At 40.4% G+C, this 18,414-nt stretch overlaps 1 protein-coding gene and 1 gene segment (V, D, J or C); one reads left to right on the top strand and one right to left on the bottom strand.

The window, feature by feature from the left end:
• The first annotated feature begins 1,723 nt into the window (after positions 1-1,723).
• Positions 1,724-3,860, top strand: LOC137063617 (probable non-functional immunoglobulin kappa variable 6D-41). The segment is given in 2 exon segments: positions 1,724-1,918; positions 2,006-3,860. Coding segments are annotated over 2 exon segments (405 nt in total).
• Positions 3,861-10,883: 7,023 nt separating this feature from the next.
• LOC137064191 (tripartite motif-containing protein 16-like protein) lies at positions 10,884-15,114 on the bottom strand. Its single transcript, XM_067435541.1, has 5 exons — positions 15,049-15,114; positions 14,748-14,780; positions 14,571-14,633; positions 14,289-14,428; positions 10,884-11,476 (listed from the first exon to the last, which is right to left on the bottom strand). The coding sequence occupies exons 1-5, from the start codon at positions 15,092-15,094 to the stop codon at positions 11,060-11,062; spliced, it is 699 nt and encodes a 232-aa protein (XP_067291642.1). The 5' UTR covers positions 15,095-15,114; the 3' UTR covers positions 10,884-11,059.
• Between the last annotated feature and the right edge of the window lie 3,300 nt (positions 15,115-18,414).

Here is an 18,414-nt window from a genome sequence, read left to right on the forward strand (position 1 = left end):
TCATCAGAAACCTGTAGTCTGAACCAGAGACTCACGCAGAGTAAAAGAGAAATGATTAACACACACACACACACACACACACACACACACACACACACACACACACACACACTGGATCATGAGAATAAAACACTGGATCAGTTTCCTCTTCATGTGTGTTTTCCTCCAGAGGGTTTTTGCTCAGACTCACTTTGCATCGGCACGTGCTTCAGCGCTCCGAGTGTTTATAGCGTTCAGACTCACACACTTTATAACACACTGCTGTTGACCGCGAAACAAAACCAGCAAACACCATGAATCTCTTGAGCAGCTTCATCTGGATTCTGACGGCTTTTATTCCAGGTAACAGAAGTCACAGCTGGTCATCTTTGAGTCTTTAATGTTCATTTGATTTGCTGAAACACATTCATGTTGTTGTCAACAGCGTCCAGAGGAATCACTGTGACTCAGCCTGAAGCTGTGACGGTTTCTGAAGGACAAAACGCCGCCATAGACTGTAAAACTGATACTGGGATAGATGGCTGGGGTTTAGCTTGGTATCAGCAGAAACACGGAGAAGCTCCTAAACTCATCATTTATGATGTAGATGTGCTTAACGATAACAGTTTCAGTCGATTCAGTGGGAATGGAGAACAAGGTGGAACAGATTTCACTCTGACCATCAGTGGAGTCCAGACTGAAGATGCTGGACATTATTACTGTCATAGTCGCCACTGCAGAACAGATTCTGATGGTTATTGTGTGAGTGATGTGTTCACACAGTGATAAAGAGTCGTACAAAAACCTCCGTCAGTCACAGTGACTGAAACTGCACACACACACACACACACAGTGAAGAAAAGACTCGATATGATCTTATTGAACATCACTTTCTTGAGCTTCATCAGTTTTTGACCTTTTTGATGGTGATTTTTTTAGAAGTCTTGTCTCCTATTACATCCTTCATGAAGAAATTCAGTTTAAAATTCTGATATTTTTCAATCCTTCAACACTTTTGAGTTTTTCTGCATTTATGATTTAATATATTCTTCTTTCTAAACTGCATCATCAGCATCATAAACATGTTCAGATTGAGCGAGTTCATCCCTCATAATGCAGATATCATATAAACACACATTCACACTTTATAATAACTGCATGCTATGAATCATTAGTTAAGCATTAGTAAATATTAATTCATCATTTATAAAGCTTTAATAGACATTAATAAGCAGTTTATAAATACAGCTATAAATGCTTTACTCTTGATTTATGAGCATATCTATAATGTGTTTAATAATTGTATGTTTATACTTTATTAATGATCAATTTATAATTTCTAAATTATTACATTTACAAACCAGTTATTTAGGAGCTGTCAGTGGTTCATAAGATCATTTAGAAAGTAAATGATTAATAAACATTTTAGATGTACATTAATAAATATTATTTAGACATATAGTAAAAGTTACTCAGTGTGTAAATGCTTTATTAACACGTGTTCCTCCTGTAATTCATGATTAATTCAGTTATAAAACATTTAGTAGTTGTCAGACTATTTCTGTGAGCTCATCTAAAGTGAGGACTATTTACACCTCATGAAGCTTTTACAAAGATTTCATTTTCATTTATTTAATAAAGATTTATTAAAGTGCAGATGTTTCTATCATGTGTGACGGACTCGATCAAATTCAGTTGATCCAGTGACTGACAGAGACTCGTGTGTGTGTGTGTGTGTGTGTGTGTGTGTGTGTGTAAATGAGTGACTGTCTTCAGGTAAATGATCTGGAGTGTGTTTGCATATTGATCAGATGCTTCAGTGTGTGAGAGTGTTTATAGTGCTGTGAGTTTAACACTTCATCACTGACACACACAACAATCTTCATCAACATGACCTTCATCATCATCTTCATCTGGACTCTCACAGCGTTTGCTCAAGGTTTGTGGAGCACAAGTTTGATATCAATTCATTTCTTCAAGTATATTGTCAAAGTTTTGAGTGTATTTTCTTCTTGTTGTGTTTCAGAGTGTAGAGGACAGATCAGCGTCACTCAGAGTCCCTCAATGACAGCTCAACCAGAACAAACGGTCAAAATCAGCTGTAAAACCAGCACAGATGTGTTCAGATATAGTGATGGGGATGACGCTTTATTCTGGTACTCACAGAAACCTGGAGAAGCTCCTAAACTCCTGATTCGATATGCAAAAAAACTCTACACAGGGACTCCATCTAGATTCAGTGGCAGTGGATCTAACAGTGATTTCACTCTGACCATCAGTGGAGTCCAGACTGAAGATGCTGGACATTATTACTGTCAGAGTTACCACTGCAGAACAAATTCTGCTAATAGTTGTGTGGGTGATCGTGTGTTCACACAGTGATAAAGAGTCGTACAAAAACCTCCGTCAGTCAGAGTCACAGTGACTGAACTGAAACTGCAGCTGCTCAAAGGAGGATGTGAAATATCATCGTCACACGAGCATCTGAAATAAAACCATCTAAATGAAGCTGCCACTCTTAATAATTATAGAGGTCAGAAATCAAAGCATTAGTTGAGAGAAACAAGTAGACAAAGTCCATCAGTGTCCCTGTCAGAGTCTCTGGTATTTCTTTATTTCCTCTGGAAGAATAAAAATGTGATGGAAACGGTCTGACTGATCTCAGCACAGCTTTGAGATGTTGTGCTCTTATAGATCAGTGACATGAGTGAGATCTATGTGAGCCGTCCGCCATATTGGATCAGTCAAAGCCGGTCCGTGAACTCTCGAGAGTTAACTGTGCATCTGCAGCTTTTGTAATAAAGTTTCATGAGAACTAGTTCAACAGTCGAATCACTGAAGGCCATCGATTAGAAAGAACAAAGATCCATCAGCTGCTTTATTTGAGATATGACTCGACATGTGGATCGAGGTGTGGTTACTGTGAAAAAGGAGAAATATTAATATCAATTATGAGTATAAAACACATCAAACACTAATAAACTACAGACAGGTTCTGCTCCTCATCAGACAATCACAGTAAATCACAAAGATTTCAGCAACAGATCGAAATCACCTTAAGTGACCAACGGCAAATAATATACAACATCAATATTCATATACATGAAACACACAATATTATCAGCGGATATAAAGATTAAAACTCCAGCAAACAATAACCAATAATCTCACACAACGAACAAAAACTTATAATCCTCAAATGAAAATACACAGAAACCATTCAAATGGATTCATGTCCATCCGCTCAGAGGAGTGTGTGTGTGTGTGTGTGTGTGTGTGTGTTTGTGTGGGAATAATCAGTATCGCCCTCTACTGGCTCATTCCCTTCATAACAACCGTATTCACATGTATGAATATTTATATCTGCAATAGACATCAGCTGATATTCTCCCCGCATTTAGTTTATCATTACTGTGATAATTCTGCATATTGAGTTATAAAAACACAAAGCGGCTCATTCTCACCTCTGAAAGGTTTTCCTCTGTCCGTCAGGAGTTTATATCTCAGTGTTTTACAGTCATCGGCTGCTCAATGCTGTGACCCTGTCCATGAAATGCATTGATGTGTTAGTGTGAGAGATGAACAGCGTCATGTTCAGCGCTCCAAGATGGCGGACGGGTCGATGTGTCTGAGCGGTTGAATGTGTCTTATTTTCACCATCAGAGCGGCGCGGCCCTTCGTATATTCAGTGTGTCTGGCTTCCCGTATCATCCGCTTCAGTTATTTTTAGCAGAACAACACGTTATGCTGCTTGATATTGAAAACTAGTATTTCTTATCATATTCCTGTAATGTATTGTGTTAATTATAAACACACTGGTTTGTATCTCAGATAGTTTTCCTGTTCACTGCTCTCTGTTATTCTTCTGGTTATTTCTCTAAAGCGTCTAATGAATCAGAGTCTCACACATTCACAGAGAACAGGAGACTTCAGATTGAAAAATAAGACGGATTTCGTACAAAAAAGAGTCGTACAAAAACCTCCGTCAGTCAGAGTCACAGTGACTGAACTGAAACTGCAGCTGCTCACACACTTTCACACACACTCAACAGTGAGGATTTTCATGGATATTAAATAACATATAAAGCTCTCATTAAAATTTTCACATAATAAATACATAAATTAATCTATAACTCTTATTGTATTTATCAAAAACTGTATCTGAGGTTCATCATTGTTTTCATGCTCCATTGAGTGATTAAACTAAATGTTCAGAATACATTTCACAATCTGACAAATATGCTGATTATTTAAGAAATGCATTTAAAAAACGTGACTGTGTGTAAATGTAACATCTTTAAAACTTTAAATAGTCACAATTTAAACTTAATTAAGCAAAAATTATGTAATTATTAATTTTTTTTTGGATTAAGCAGTAAGATTTTGACAGTGTAAGGCTGGAAAAACCTAGTAGATGCCGAAATGTCTAATCGCTCTGAGAAAACAAAGAAAATTAGCATCTGAACTCATTCATACAGTAAGAGTCTCTGTCCGAGACGACATCACACTGAGTGAACCATCTATGAATGACTCTAATTTACATGCCTTTCCTTTCACATGAAACTTCCCCCAAACTACTGCTCCCCCAAACTACTGCTCCCCCAAACTTGAGATCACCTGAAAAGCACCAGAAATCTATTTGTTACTATGTCAATCCTCACGATACAGTATTATATGTGTTTGATATCATTTGAAATGTCTCAGTGTGACTGGTACAAATATCTCAACTCCACAGAAGTTAACCAAAAGATAATCAATGTTTTAAGGGTTTAAAGATATCTTTCCTTGGTGTATGGTGGGTGTGGCTTTCAGCCATTTGGCCTCTCTTCTAATCAAGTCTATAGAACTTGATCAATGCAAATTCCTATTGTGATGGGTATGTATCTGGTTCTGGGTATTTAAGGAAATGTTGCAAAGAGCTCAGGGCTCGATATTGTACTCAGGTCAGCCCGTAATGCTGGACGTTTTAACCCATGCAGCATTATGTAACCTTGATAAGTCCGGTATACATCTCATTCTTTACTTTAGGGTATTTGATGTGAAGTATACCTTTGAATTGATTATGTAATTGGCGTTATACATTTACCTGATTGTTAATAAATTGTTATACTTTGATTGATTCTGACTTGCTCTGGAATTATTCAGGTTATGAACGGACATAATTTCAACAAAGGGTTAAACTGAATAATTAAATGTGTAGTTAAACTATTAAATATAAATGACCAAATAACCAATTGGCATTCTAACCCAAATTCTAAATTATGATTAAATGGAGTCAGATTAACGAGGAATTGGAATAAAATCCCCTTTTGCCCCGCTGAAAAGACGAACGCGCAGCGACCTTCACCCGCCGATCGTTAGCCTCCATTGGGACGATTTGGGCGGCCTTACAACAGTGTATTCAGAGCTCTGCACACACACACCGGTGAGAGTCTCTGAAGTTGGAGTGATGGAGCTGAAACTGCGTCCTCAGTGGTCAGCAGCTGCTCTTGGACAGAAGATCTGTGTGTGTGTGTGTGTGTGTGTGTGTGTGTGTGTGTGTGTGTGTGTGTGTGTGTGTGTGTGTGTGTGTGTGTGTGTGTGTGTGTTAATGAGACTGACTGTCTTCAGGTAAATGATCTGGAGTGTGTTTGCATATTGATCAGATGCTTCAGTGTGTGAGAGTGTTTATAGTGCTGTGAGTTTAACACTTCATCACTGACACACACAACAATCTTCATCAACATGACCTTCATCATCATCTGGACACTCTTATACTGCTTTCTACAAGGTGAAGAGTTTATATTTCAAATAAATCATTTAAATTACATCATTTTAACACGGCTTAAATATGTCAAATAATGTATACTATATGGACTGATGAATGATTTGTTTTTCAGGCTGTAGAGCTCAGATCACAGTGACTCAGACTCCTTCAGTGAAAACTGCAAAACCAGGAGAAACTGTTGAGATGAGCTGTAAACTCAGTAGAGATACACCCTGCAGCCCGAGAGCCTGTGTGTCCTGGTACTCACGGAGACCTGGAGAAGCTCCTAAACTCCTGATTTATTATACAAGCAGCCTTGAGTCAGGAACTCCATCTAGATTCAGTGGCAGTGGATCTAACAGTGATTTCACTCTGACCATCAGTGGAGTCCAGACTGAAGATGCTGGACATTATTACTGTCAGAGTTACCACAGTGGTGGTGTGTTCACACAATGATAAAGAGTCGTACAAAAACCTCCGTCAGTCAGAGTCACAGTGACTGAACTGAAGCTGCAGCTGCTCACACACTCTCACACACTCCTCAGAGGAAACACGATCACAGTCCAGTCCAGGTGAATTGTGGGGTTTTTACTTATATTTTCATGTAATCATACTCATTATCATCACAGTTGTGATCTATACATCTATTTGTGCAGATTATAATTTTATGATATACTGTATATGTGACTTCTGAGATGACCTTTGACCTCTTCCATCATGAACGACATCATTGTGATGCTGATCTCTCTCATATCTTTATCCAGATGTCCTACATTTTTAGAGGTGATGACAAATGAAAAAAACTCTACAACTGATCTTCAGTGCAATAAATAATTACATTTAGTTTTGTTTGAGTATTTATTGTTTTTTCCATATGTAGCCTGAAGATGTCTAGAGACGCCTGCAGTAAAATCAGTTCATCTGAGGCACATTTACCATCACCTGTACAAGAAAATGAAGCTCTGTCATTAATTCCTTACCCTCATGTCGTTCCAAACCCGTAGACCTTCGTTCATCTTCAGAACACAAATGAAGATATTTCTGATGAAATCTGAAAGGGTTTCTGAACCATCTATAGACAGCAACACAACGACCACTTTTAAGGTCCAGAAAGGCAGTAAAGACACTGCAGCGCTTCCGGGTTCTGCTTCACAACACCGGCTCTTTATTGGCCAGCTCCTGCGTCAGTGACACACGCATGTGTCGTGGTGCTCGTGAACAGCATCAGCCAATAATGATCCGATATTCTGGTGTAAAACCTGGAAGTGGTTTTGTAAACACAATGCATTCGCGTCAATTCATAAGTTTAAGGTTAAACCACTAGTCACATGGACTATTTTAACAATGTTTTACTACTACCTTTCTGGACCTTGAAAGTGATTGTTATGAAGTGTTTCAAAGATGAATGAAAGTCTTACAGATTTGGAACGACATGAGGGCGAGTAATAGCCTGACAAGCCAGACCTACATCAAGATGTTTGGTCTGAAAACTCACCATTGACGGCTCAATCCGAGGAGTGGGATAAACGGTTGTCTGTCAAACTCCCTCTGCACGCGATAGGATAGCGCTACACCAACCAGAGCAATGAAGGTGAAGCGGAGCTCGCTGACTGATTAAACATTCGCCGTATCCGGTCGGCAAAACTCAGAACACATCTTCCCTTTTTCAGAATGACTTCAGTGCCGCTCTTTGTTCTTTTCTCAGAGAAAAGCTTAACTCCAAGTCTTCCAGAGTCGCGGTCAAAGCTGATTCGAAAGACCGCCGCCGTTCGCCAGTTTCTGTGTTTACTAGAAGCACGCAAACGCAACTCGGCCGTCATCATTATGGCCCCGCCCGCCGACTCTACACGACGTGATTGGCCCGGCAAGAGTTTGGCTTTTACAGCTCAGAAGGGTATTGAGAGTTGCTAGACGACACTCGCGGCAGATTAGATTTGCTGCCGCTTGGCTGCGTCTAGATTTCTAGGTTAGGCGAGTAATTAATGACAGAGATTTATTGAGGGTTCGGTGTTATCTCTATCCTGGTATCAACTAAAGGACAATAGATCTAATAATCTTTGAACAGACAAAAAAAAAAAACTATGATTAGATGGTCCACCATCCCAAAATCTGTCCAGTCTCATTACTCCATGAGCAGAAGTGAAAGTGTTCCAGTTCAGAGCGTTGAACCAATCAAAGAGTGAAACTGTGAGTTTGAGGTGTAAATCTCATTTGCATTGGCAGGTTTAGTGATTGTGATCCTCTCAGAATAGAGCAGCTCCGTCTCCAGTGACCATGTTCAAACCCCAAGAGCTTCATTTGACATTTCCTGCTAAATGCAGCTGTTCTCAACTATTACAATCCCTTTTTTTTTTTTTTAGCTCAGCCCAAAATAATGTAAACATCTACACAAAGCTGTTGCACAAACATAATGAGCAGTTTTTGCTGTCTTCAGGTAAATGATCTGGAGTGTGTTTGCATATTGATCAGATGCTTCAGTGTGTGAGAGTGTTTATAGTGCTGTGAGTTTAACACTTCATCACTGAGATCTTTTCTTTATTCAAGCTGAAAGTAAATCATCACCATCAAAAAGAATGAAGATCATCAGCATCTGTATCTGGACTCTCATTCTTTCCATTCAAGGTTCATTTACTTTATTAATAACTTAATTTATGATTTATATGAATGTGTTTGGTGGTAAATCAGATTTTGTACTGGACACTTTGATTATAATAACTGTTGTGATTGTGATCTTATGAAATGTCATTCACAGAGACTACAGGACAGGTTTCCGTGACTCAGACTCCGTCAGCGGCTGTTCAACCAGGAGAAACTGTCACACTCACCTGTCAGACCAGCACAGGAGTTGGAGATCGTTCAGCGGGTTGTGGAGGCTGTCTTTCCTGGTATCTGCAGAAACCTGGAGAAGCTCCTAAACTCCTCATTTATCACATTACATCACGACAGTCAGGAACTCCATCCAGATTCACTGGGAATGGAGCAAGTTATGGAACAGATTTCACTCTGACCATCAGTGGAGTCCAGACTGAAGATGCTGGACATTATTACTGTATGAGTGTACACTGGATCAACAGTAAATGGGTGTTCACACAGTGATAAAGAGCCGTACAAAAACCTCCGTCAGTCAGAGTCACAGTGACTGAACTGAAAGTGCAGCTGCTCACAAACACACACACACACACACAGACACACACTGACACACAGAGGACAAACACAGGAACTACACGAGCGCAAAACTGACTTATGACTTAAAACAGCTCTATTAGACTCTGATCTGTCCTAGGACAGATGGGTTTGACTCATCTGTGCCCAGAATTGTCTGTAAACTTTTATGAAATCAAACAGACAATAATGGTGCCATATGCCATTTTGATTTGTCACTGGTACAGTAGCCACACTGAGTTATGAAATATGTCGCTCTGCATTAGGGTGTGTCTGTTACTTTAATTTACCTGCAAGTTAAAGACTGAAAGGCTCTCCCCTGGGATGAGTTGCTCAGAGGCTTTACAAAGGGGCCTATCAATAGTGATTCAGCACAGAGCGTAATGTCTGTAACTTTTCAACCTTCATAATATATTTTTTAAGACTCTTGTGATGATAAATCGACTTACAATAGGTTGAATGACACATCTGCCATAGCCTGATGGGGTCTGTATCGTTTTTAATCGTACTTTTAAACTTCGGGTTTCGGGTAGTAACCCGAGAAAAAAAAGAACTACAAAATTCGACTGCTTTACGGCATATACGTCACTTCCACCAACACACACACTTCCTTACATTCGGACGTGCGAGCCCAACTTTGTTCGTCGGATAATATAGTCATGTCCGAAGCAGCAGAGACAAATAAGAAAGAAAAGGTTTTGTTGGAGGAAAGCAATAAGAGGATACGAAAAAGTGATGTGATTAAAGGCAGGACGAGGATCAACATGTGACCAGCGTTTGCTCGTCGGCGTGAGCTGAAGGAGGCGTGCCCGACCGATGCTGTCCTGCTTGTTACGGTGATTGCCTACCACTCAAACACTGAACTGAAGTATCATATAGATTCTGTAAAACGCTAACCAATAGACTACTATAATGACGCTGGCTTGTAAACATGAGCATCGCGATTATTTGGTGTTTGAAAAAAATAAAACCCATGAAATTATATTCATATGACATGCTGAAACATGCCACTGACTGTACCTGGGATGAAGACATTTCACACGCGTCGCCAGAACACCTGCATGTGAACTCCTCCTGCAGTGTTCAGGGGAACCGTTAGTGCTGGACCGACCCACGGGCCGCTTTTATGAAGTTATTTGGCCCACCCCGCACCACTGTATATTTTTTACAACCCTCCGCGCACCCGCAACCATTAAATAGACATACGGGGTCCGCGGGTTATGAGACGACCCGCGCATCACTAGCTCAGGGCTATCATGTCAACAAATGCACACGCGATGGCATCCCCTGATGTAGAATGACAGCTTACGACAGTAGTTGAGGACATTATTCTTTCCAAACTGTAGAGGGACCCCGAGAGCAAAAGTTGCCAAGTGCTGCTTTAAAGAAATTGAGGAAATTAATCAAGACCAAAAAAACATGCTAAAGATACATAAAGTAGTACATATATTTTCAGATCAAGTCAAAAATCTTGGCATGTACACAGTTTAGTAAAAAAGCCAGATAGAATTTTTTAAAATATGATATAGGCCAATAACTGTGCCATGTGTTCAATGACAAAGCCTATTGGATGTGGGCATTCTTTTGCCAGTCGGACCAGGATGGCAGAGACGACAAAGGCATGAATGAGGTGTGAAGCAGTAACAGGTCACTGATGTGCATTCATTTTACACTAAGAACTAAGCATGGTCTGAATGATGCATTTTTATGAGTAATATGAGTAATTTTTAGGAGTAAAAAAGGTACAAAGATGTCCTTTTAAGGGTACTGCCCCAGCGACAAGCTGTTGTACTCCTAAAGGTACAATTTTGACACCCTATTTTTCTGTGTGCAGTTGTCAAATAAAATGAGATTATATGAGATCTAGAGATACATGTATGCATTTAGCGAACACTTTTATCTAGAAGGACTTACAAAAGAGGAAAAAAAGAAATTCGTCAATGAGCCAATAAAAATCACAATACACTGTACAATGCCAGGTTTATTAGACAATGTTTGTTTTTAAAACAAAAATTAAAGCTCAATATCATATATAATTTCCAGCAATCAAAGAGCAGTCTGAACTGTAAAACCATTTTACATATAGCAAATTGAATTTATTATATACATTTTAAATACATCATTTCTCACCCGGACCCCCGTCCAGTTGTGTGATTTGTGTCCCGGTTCACCTCATTCCTCTTTCTTGAGGATTAAACAAGAGGACTGTCTTCCCACCCAGAATCCTGGCAGAGTTTTCTCTTTTATGGGATTTTTAAACCTGTGAATAAGTTTCACTTCTTTCTTCTGTGAATCTTCCTCGGTCTCCACGGCGTAGAAGCAGAGCAGGCCTGCGGGCTGATCCACATAGACGCCTATAGTGCAGCACTGAGGCACGTCTGTCACCTTGCCGTTGATTCCTTTATGCCAGGCGTCGTAGCAGGATCCGGCCCAGCCCAGACCCCAAGACTCCTCGTTCTCCCCGAGGCCGCAGGTCCCTTCTCCTGCCCTCCTCACCGCACCCTCGTATGCTGCCCCGATAACCACCCAGCCCGAGTACAGCACCTCCCAATAACAGCGCGCCGCCCAGATAGACTCCTTACACAGCACCTGTACCAACACACGCAGAAATCAATCAATCAATCAATCAATCAGTCAGTCAGTCAGTCAGTCAATCAACTTTATTTATATCGTGCTTTTACAATGACGATTGTTTCAAAGCAGCTTCACAGTGTTAAACAGGACAATATTGCAACAAAATTTAATTCGGCCATACAGTCGTTCTGGAGAAAACTGTGATATTATCTAGCCTAGAAATCTAGACGCACCCTAGCGGTTGCAAATCTAATCTGCCCGCGAGTGTTGTCTAGCAACTCTCAATACCCTTCTTAGCTGTATTCGCCTAACTCTTGCCGGGCCAATCACATCGTGTATAGAGTCGGTGGGTGGGGCCATAATGACGACGGCCGAGTTGCGTTTGCGTGCTTCTAGTAAACACAGAAACTGGCGAACGGCGGCGGTCTTTCGAATCAGCTTTGACCGCGACTCTGGAAGACTTGGAGTTAAGCTTTTCTCTGAGAAAAGAAGCAAGAACGGCACTGAAGTCATTCTTAAAAAGGGAAGATGTGTTCGGGGTTTTGCCGATCGGATACGGCGAATGTTTAATCTGTCAATGAGCTCTGCTTCACCTTCGTTGCTCTGGTTGGTTGTAGCGCTATCCTATTGCGTGCAGAGGGAGTTTGAAAGACGTCCGTTTATCCGCCCCTCAGATTGAGCTGTCTATGGTGAGTTTCCAGACCAAACATCTTGATGTGGGTCTGGCTTGTCAGGCTAGATGTTATCAGCTTATTTTAATTTATCATATAGCGTAAATAAGACCTAATTAGTTCATTTTATTTGTATATTTAGTTGAATAACTTAGATCATAATTTTAGTGTCTCCAACTCCAACTGAGCAAGCCAAGCCAAATGCGACAGTGGCAAGGAACTAAGGGTGCGTTCACACTTGTTATGTTTGGTTCGATTAAAACGAACCCTGGTGCGGTTGCTGGGTTAGTGCGGTTCATTTGAACATATGTGAACGCTGCCATCCGAACCCTGGTGCGCACCAAACAAGCGGACCGAGACCGCTAAAAAGACGGGTCTCGGTCCGCTTCCAAACGAACTCTGGTGCGGTTCGATTGATATATGAACGCAACACGGACCAAAGACATGTAAACGGACCAAAAACCGGACAAGATGCGACGCATAGTCAGCTGATTTGACGACGCGGAAAGTGTATCCAAAATGAGTAACTTTAACGTTAGAGGGCAAACGTAGAGCAACGAGGAAGTGCCTAATCAATATTTGGTCAGACGAGCATGTTTCAAAAATGCTAGAAAAAACACACAAAAAGCAAACCTGGTTCTTCTCATCAAAGTTCCTGTGTTGCCCATTATTAGCAGGTACAGACGACAGCGGCCGTCTCTGTTCTGCACAACGGAGGAAATCCTGCTGCTGTTTTGAATGTTTTGAACATTTCTGAGTTCTCAGCGGGTAAAAATAATGCCACATGTACACGCATAAAATGATCGCGTTTAATCCAGCACACAGCGTTGTTTTGAACATTTCATGAGCTCTTCATGAGTTCTCTGGTAAAAAATAATGCCATATGTGTTACACGCATAAACTGATCGCGTTTAATCCAGCACACAGCGTTGTTTTGAACATTTCATGAGCTCTTCATGAGTTCTCTGGTAAGAAATAATGCCAAATGTGTTACACGCATAAACTGATCGCGTTTAATCCAGCACACAGCGTTGTTTTGAATGTTTTGAACATTTCATGAGTTCTCTGGTAAAAAATAATGCCATATGTGTTACACGCATAAACTGATCGCGTTTAATCCAGCACACAGCGTTGTTTTGAACATTTCATGAGCTCTTCATGAGTTCTCTGGTAAAAAATAATACCATGTACACGCATAAAATGCCCGCGCGTGTAATCCGCACACAGCATTGTTTTGAATGTTCGGTAAACGAGCTCCTACGTCATATAAGCCGACCAATCAGGTTGTGAGCGTCTCCCTGTGCCTTTGGTTCGGTAACTTTAGGTTCGCTGTTAAAAATGCCCGTGTGAACGCTAAGCGGACCAGGACTATTATGTTTGTTAAAACTCATCAGGGCCTGATGGAGAAAAATAAACCTTGGGAGAAACCAGACTCAGACTCAGCCAGTTCTCCAGCCTATCATTATGGCCTATTTTCAAACAGTGTATGATTATTATTCTGCCAACCTTACAGGTCAGAAATCATATTAGATCAGAATATTCAAAATTTCTGGGTATCACGCAAGAGACGGGTTTATTGAGGATGGCGCGTCGATTACACAAGAGTATGAATACTTGAAAGATCGGAGTCGTCGCGCTGGAGGATGACATGCCGCAAATTCAGAGGAGACACCAATTGACAGAAATGGGTTTATTATTTTTTAAATGTTGCCTGGAAGAGACAAAGCAGTGGAGTGTGTTTGTGTGAGTTGTGGCCCACTCATGATTTTGAGAACGCTTGCAGAGTATATATTAGCAGTAGTGTACACTTTTATGGTTATTGCTCACTACACTCCAAAAAATACTGGGTTAAAAACAAGCCAAGTTGGGTTGAAAACGGACAAACCCAGCAATTGGGTTGTTTTAAGCAAATAGTTAACCCAACCGCTGGGTTAAAACTCAATTGCTGGGTCCATATTCAACCCTACTTTAACCAAGCATTTTTTAGAGCGTATATTAAGTATTAGATCAATGTTTTGGACCTTTTTAAAAGTGACCAAATTAAAATGTGACCTTCCATCGAGCCCACAGATTTGATGTTGAACTGGAGTCTTAAAGGGAACCGGTTATTAAATTCAGAATTTCAAAAAGTCCATCTGTCTGTGTGTGAGATTCACCTGAGGGCTGTGATCAAATCGCTCTGGTTTGTCCAGGTAAGGACACACCTCATCTGTCATGCGGGACACTTTAGCCCCGCCCTCTGTCAGCCACAGCAGTTTATTGGCAGTTCGTTCGTCCAATGAAATATTGAGCCAGTCTAGAATTAAAGAAACGTTACACCAGTTAAGTTCAGTCCAGTGTTGTTTTACTATCATTGATATACTTTAGTTTTAGTTCACGATAACTCTGGTTCAGACTGGAAATGAACAGGTCGTTCTTGTCCTGTGTGTGAGACTCACATTTGAGCAGCTCTTCTCTGGACGTCGGCTCTGGGATGTTCGGCTCATAAACTGGAAGCTTTTCTGAAGAGGCAGAATGTGAGATATATATTTTAGACTTCGGAATAATATATGTGATAAATATAATTTTTAGACATGCAGCTGGGTTTAGATGTATCGATGTTTAGTGTATCATACCAGCAGGAGTATTTCCGGCTTTGATTTTCCTTCCTGGAAGAAAGTAAAAAGTTGTTTAAGAGATCAATAAAGTTTGAGTTTATGCCAATAGATGAACCTTTGAAGTGGACAAACGACAGCGATTTATCGTGTCAGGTTAATGTGTTTGTCTGTTCTCAGTCTCTGTGACATTCAGCTGGCGAAGACTCATCTCTCGAAACAGCATCTGACACACGGTGTGTGTGTGTGTGTGTGTGTGTGTGTGTGTGTGTGTGTGTGTGTGTGTGTGTGTGTGTGTGTGTAGTGTATAGTAATGCTTTACCTGTCTTCTTGGTTTGAGACTTCATGATTTTTTGGCTTGAAGGCATTTTGAGGATCGAGGTTGAGTTTGTCTGGATATTGACAGTACTGTGTCAAAGGCACAGCGGCTCTTTTATAGTGGACATATAGTGGGCACATGGCCAATATAAGCGTAAGGAGGGCGTTTCCAATGTCAAACTTTGGCCAAATAAAGGCAGCATCAGAAACACAAATGCACAGACAGACACATCATCGGCGCGGGGGAACGGATCACAAACCAGGTCAAATGACACACACACACTTTACCTGGCTATCTAAAGAGGTGCTTGCCGCAAATAGAATAAATATGAATATGCTAATCAGTAGATTCCCAAACATAATCCTACAGAAACTAGTTTTACATAAAAATGAACCTTTTTGTGTATTTTATTTTATTTATGTTTATCTTATAATTTAGTATTAAATTAAGCATTTTTCAACTTTTTACACAGTCTTTTTTTTCACACATTGGGAACAGATTCACAGACACGTTAGTTTTTATCATGATGGCGACTGTCCATTGTATTCTGTCGTTTTTCTCTTTAAAACTTAACCTTCAAAGGATGGTTTCTGTATTTCTAGGTTTTCATTATTTCATTATATGGTCATCATAGGGAAGGTTGACTCTTCTGCAAGTGGACAAAAAAAGCTCATGTTTGTGCACATGCAAAAGTATCACAGAGTAAAAAAAACAAAGGTGTGTGTGTGTGTGTGTGTGTGTGTGTGTGTGTGTGTGTGTGTGTGTGTGTGTGTGTGTGTGTGTGTGTGTGTGTGTGTGTGTGTGTGTGTGTGTGTGTGCCTGTTTATGTGGTTTATGAGGACACAAATTTGTATAACTACATGGGTATTTCACTGGTATTATACTATAAATGTGGTTTATGAGGACATATCAAATGTCCTCATTACTCAAATGGCCTTAAAAACATACTAAATTATGTTTTTTTGAGAAAGTAAAAATGCAGAATGTTTCCTGTGATGGGTAGGTTTAGGGGCAGGGGCAGTGTAAGGGGATAGAAAATACGGTTTGTACAGTATAAAAACCATTACGCCTATGGAATGTCCCTGTAAACCACATAGACCAACGTGTGTGTGTGTGTGTGTGTGTGTGTGTGTGTGTGTGTGTGTGTGTGTGTGTGTGTGTGTGTGTGTGTGTGTGTGTGTGTGTGTGTGTGTGTGTGTGTGTGTGTGTGTGTGTGTACATATTTTTATATCCCAGTGGGCACACTGACTCATTGGGACTCGTGTCAAATAGAGGTCCCGATGAGGAAACAAGCGTATAAATCATACAGAAAGAGTTTTGTTTGTGTTTTTTTATGTAAAAATGCCCATAGTTTTGTGTGTGTGTGTGTGTGTGTGTGTGTGTGTGTGTGTGTGTGTGTGTGTGTGTGTGTGTGTGTGTGTGTGTGTGTGTGTGTGTGTGTGTGTGTTGGGAAGATTTAGGGGTAGGGTTAGTGTAAGGGGCGAGAATATACAGTATAAAAACCATGACGTCTATGGAGAGTCCCTTCAAAGATAGTAATCCCGACGTGTGTGTGTCTGTAGTGTTTGTGTAGCTGGCACAACTGTGTGGTACCTTTCAGAATTGACAGATTAAATTCCACAGACACATTCCCCTCACACTTTTATAAGATATATGATCCAGAGATTAGCAGGTCTAAAATACATACATGCATGACACAGAATGCATGCGCATATCTCCACTGAAACTTTAACCTGACCGCAGAGCACTTATCCTTCACAGAGGAAACCAGTCCAACATCCATGGATGATAAAAGTAAACCAGGGGTAGTAATAACTGCTAATAAAATAATGTCTGTTCAAACCCAACATTCACAATCATATTTGCAGGGCTTGATGTTACCTTTTTTGCTCACCAGTCACTGTGGCTAGCAGTTTTCCAAAGTTACTACTCTGCATTTTCACTGGCCACAATTTCGTTGTTTGGAAGTAGCCTTTTATGTGATTAAAGTTGACTATGGTGTGCTAAAATTGACTTGAGCTTTTATAACCCTTTTAAATGTAATTAACCACTGTACACACCCAAATCAAGAGTCAAGACTACATGAAATTTGATGAAGATTACCATAATTCCTCAAATAAAGACCGGGGCCTTTATTTACCTAAACTGCCGATGGGAACCGGCTTTTATTTGCAGCAGGCTTTTATTAGGGGCACGCCTGTATTTCTAATTCCATCTGTTTGAAATATAATTGCTTTATGTAAACCGTTTTCAATTTAAAGTGATCGTTCCAGTGGACAAATATCATCGATTTTTAAAAGAAACATTTGCAAAAATATCACCATACAACAACATAAAACGCATTTTTTGTAACTCCGCACGCAGCACCGCATCTGAAGATGAACGAGTTCTCGGCGAATCTAGCCGAGCGTGACGTCTCATCACACCGGCCCCAGTTCGCACAATAGGTGCTTATATTTACTGAATGAGCCTACAAAAGCAGAAATAAGCCATTTTAAATAAAGATCCAGGTTTAAGAAAATAAATAAATAAATCACGACACTAAAGTTTAGTGAAATTAGGAAATATTTACGCGATCATTAATTTAGTGCATATTTTGTTCTTATGTCACAAGTAATAATATCCAGCCAAAGTTTACTGAGTTTTACACGATTCTTTTGTGGTTTGGTTTTTGGTGAAATGTACTAAAATAAATATCATCACCTGTGGACGTTAGCCCACTTCTCTACACTTTTTCCTGTTGGTTTATAGAACAATTACTCCGAATCGCCCTCTGTCGTTTCAAAGAATAGCACAACGGCGAGTGCGGCGAGTATAAACGCCTCGTCCGTTTGGGGAGGAGCGCGCGGCGCGCAGTCAGCGGAGACAGGTGAAAGTATAAACAAGGCTTGAGACGCGGCGCTGCGTGGAGCTGAGCTTCGAGGCTTGGGTGCGTCGCATCTCTCATAGACTACAGTAGCCTGTTTAAAATGGCACATGCATCCGTTATATTCTCAATTTCATTTACAAAGCAATCCCTGTAAAGTGTTTAGGTTAATATAGAAGAGACGTGTGTCGCACTGGCATGACTCGCATCGGGGCGCTTTTCGCATTAAATTAACGCCATTTAGGAGATTATCCACTCATTTTCCCCCGGCCTTTATTTGAGACCGGCCTTTATTTGAGACCGGCCTTTATTTGTTCGTGCTGACCACGCCCCCGGCCACTATCAGAGGCCCGGTGTTTATTTGACTACAGGCTTTTATTTGAGGAAATACGGTACATGACATTATAAGATTTATGACATGACATGACATTTATCATTTAGCCCTGATATTGTGTGTAAAGCTCTTTTATGAAAACATGTAGTCTATTAAGGCATAAAAAGTA

This window comes from Pseudorasbora parva, chromosome 24 (genome assembly GCF_024679245.1).
Source record: "Pseudorasbora parva isolate DD20220531a chromosome 24, ASM2467924v1, whole genome shotgun sequence".
In the NCBI taxonomy this organism is placed as follows: Eukaryota; Metazoa; Chordata; class Actinopteri; order Cypriniformes; family Gobionidae; genus Pseudorasbora; species Pseudorasbora parva.

Bases quoted from the DNA above. Each gene is read 5' to 3' on its own strand.
- LOC137064191 (XM_067435541.1), bottom strand. From the start codon at position 15,094: ATGCCTTCAAGCCAAAAAATCATGAAGTCTCAAACCAAGAAGACAG. The intron at 14,429-14,570 runs GTGAGTCTCACA...CTTTAATTCTAG, and splicing joins CAGAGAAGAGCTGCTCAAAT to ACTGGCTCAATATTTCATTG. The intron at 11,477-14,288 runs GTGAATCTCACA...GTGTTGGTACAG, and splicing joins GATTTGATCACAGCCCTCAG to GTGCTGTGTAAGGAGTCTAT.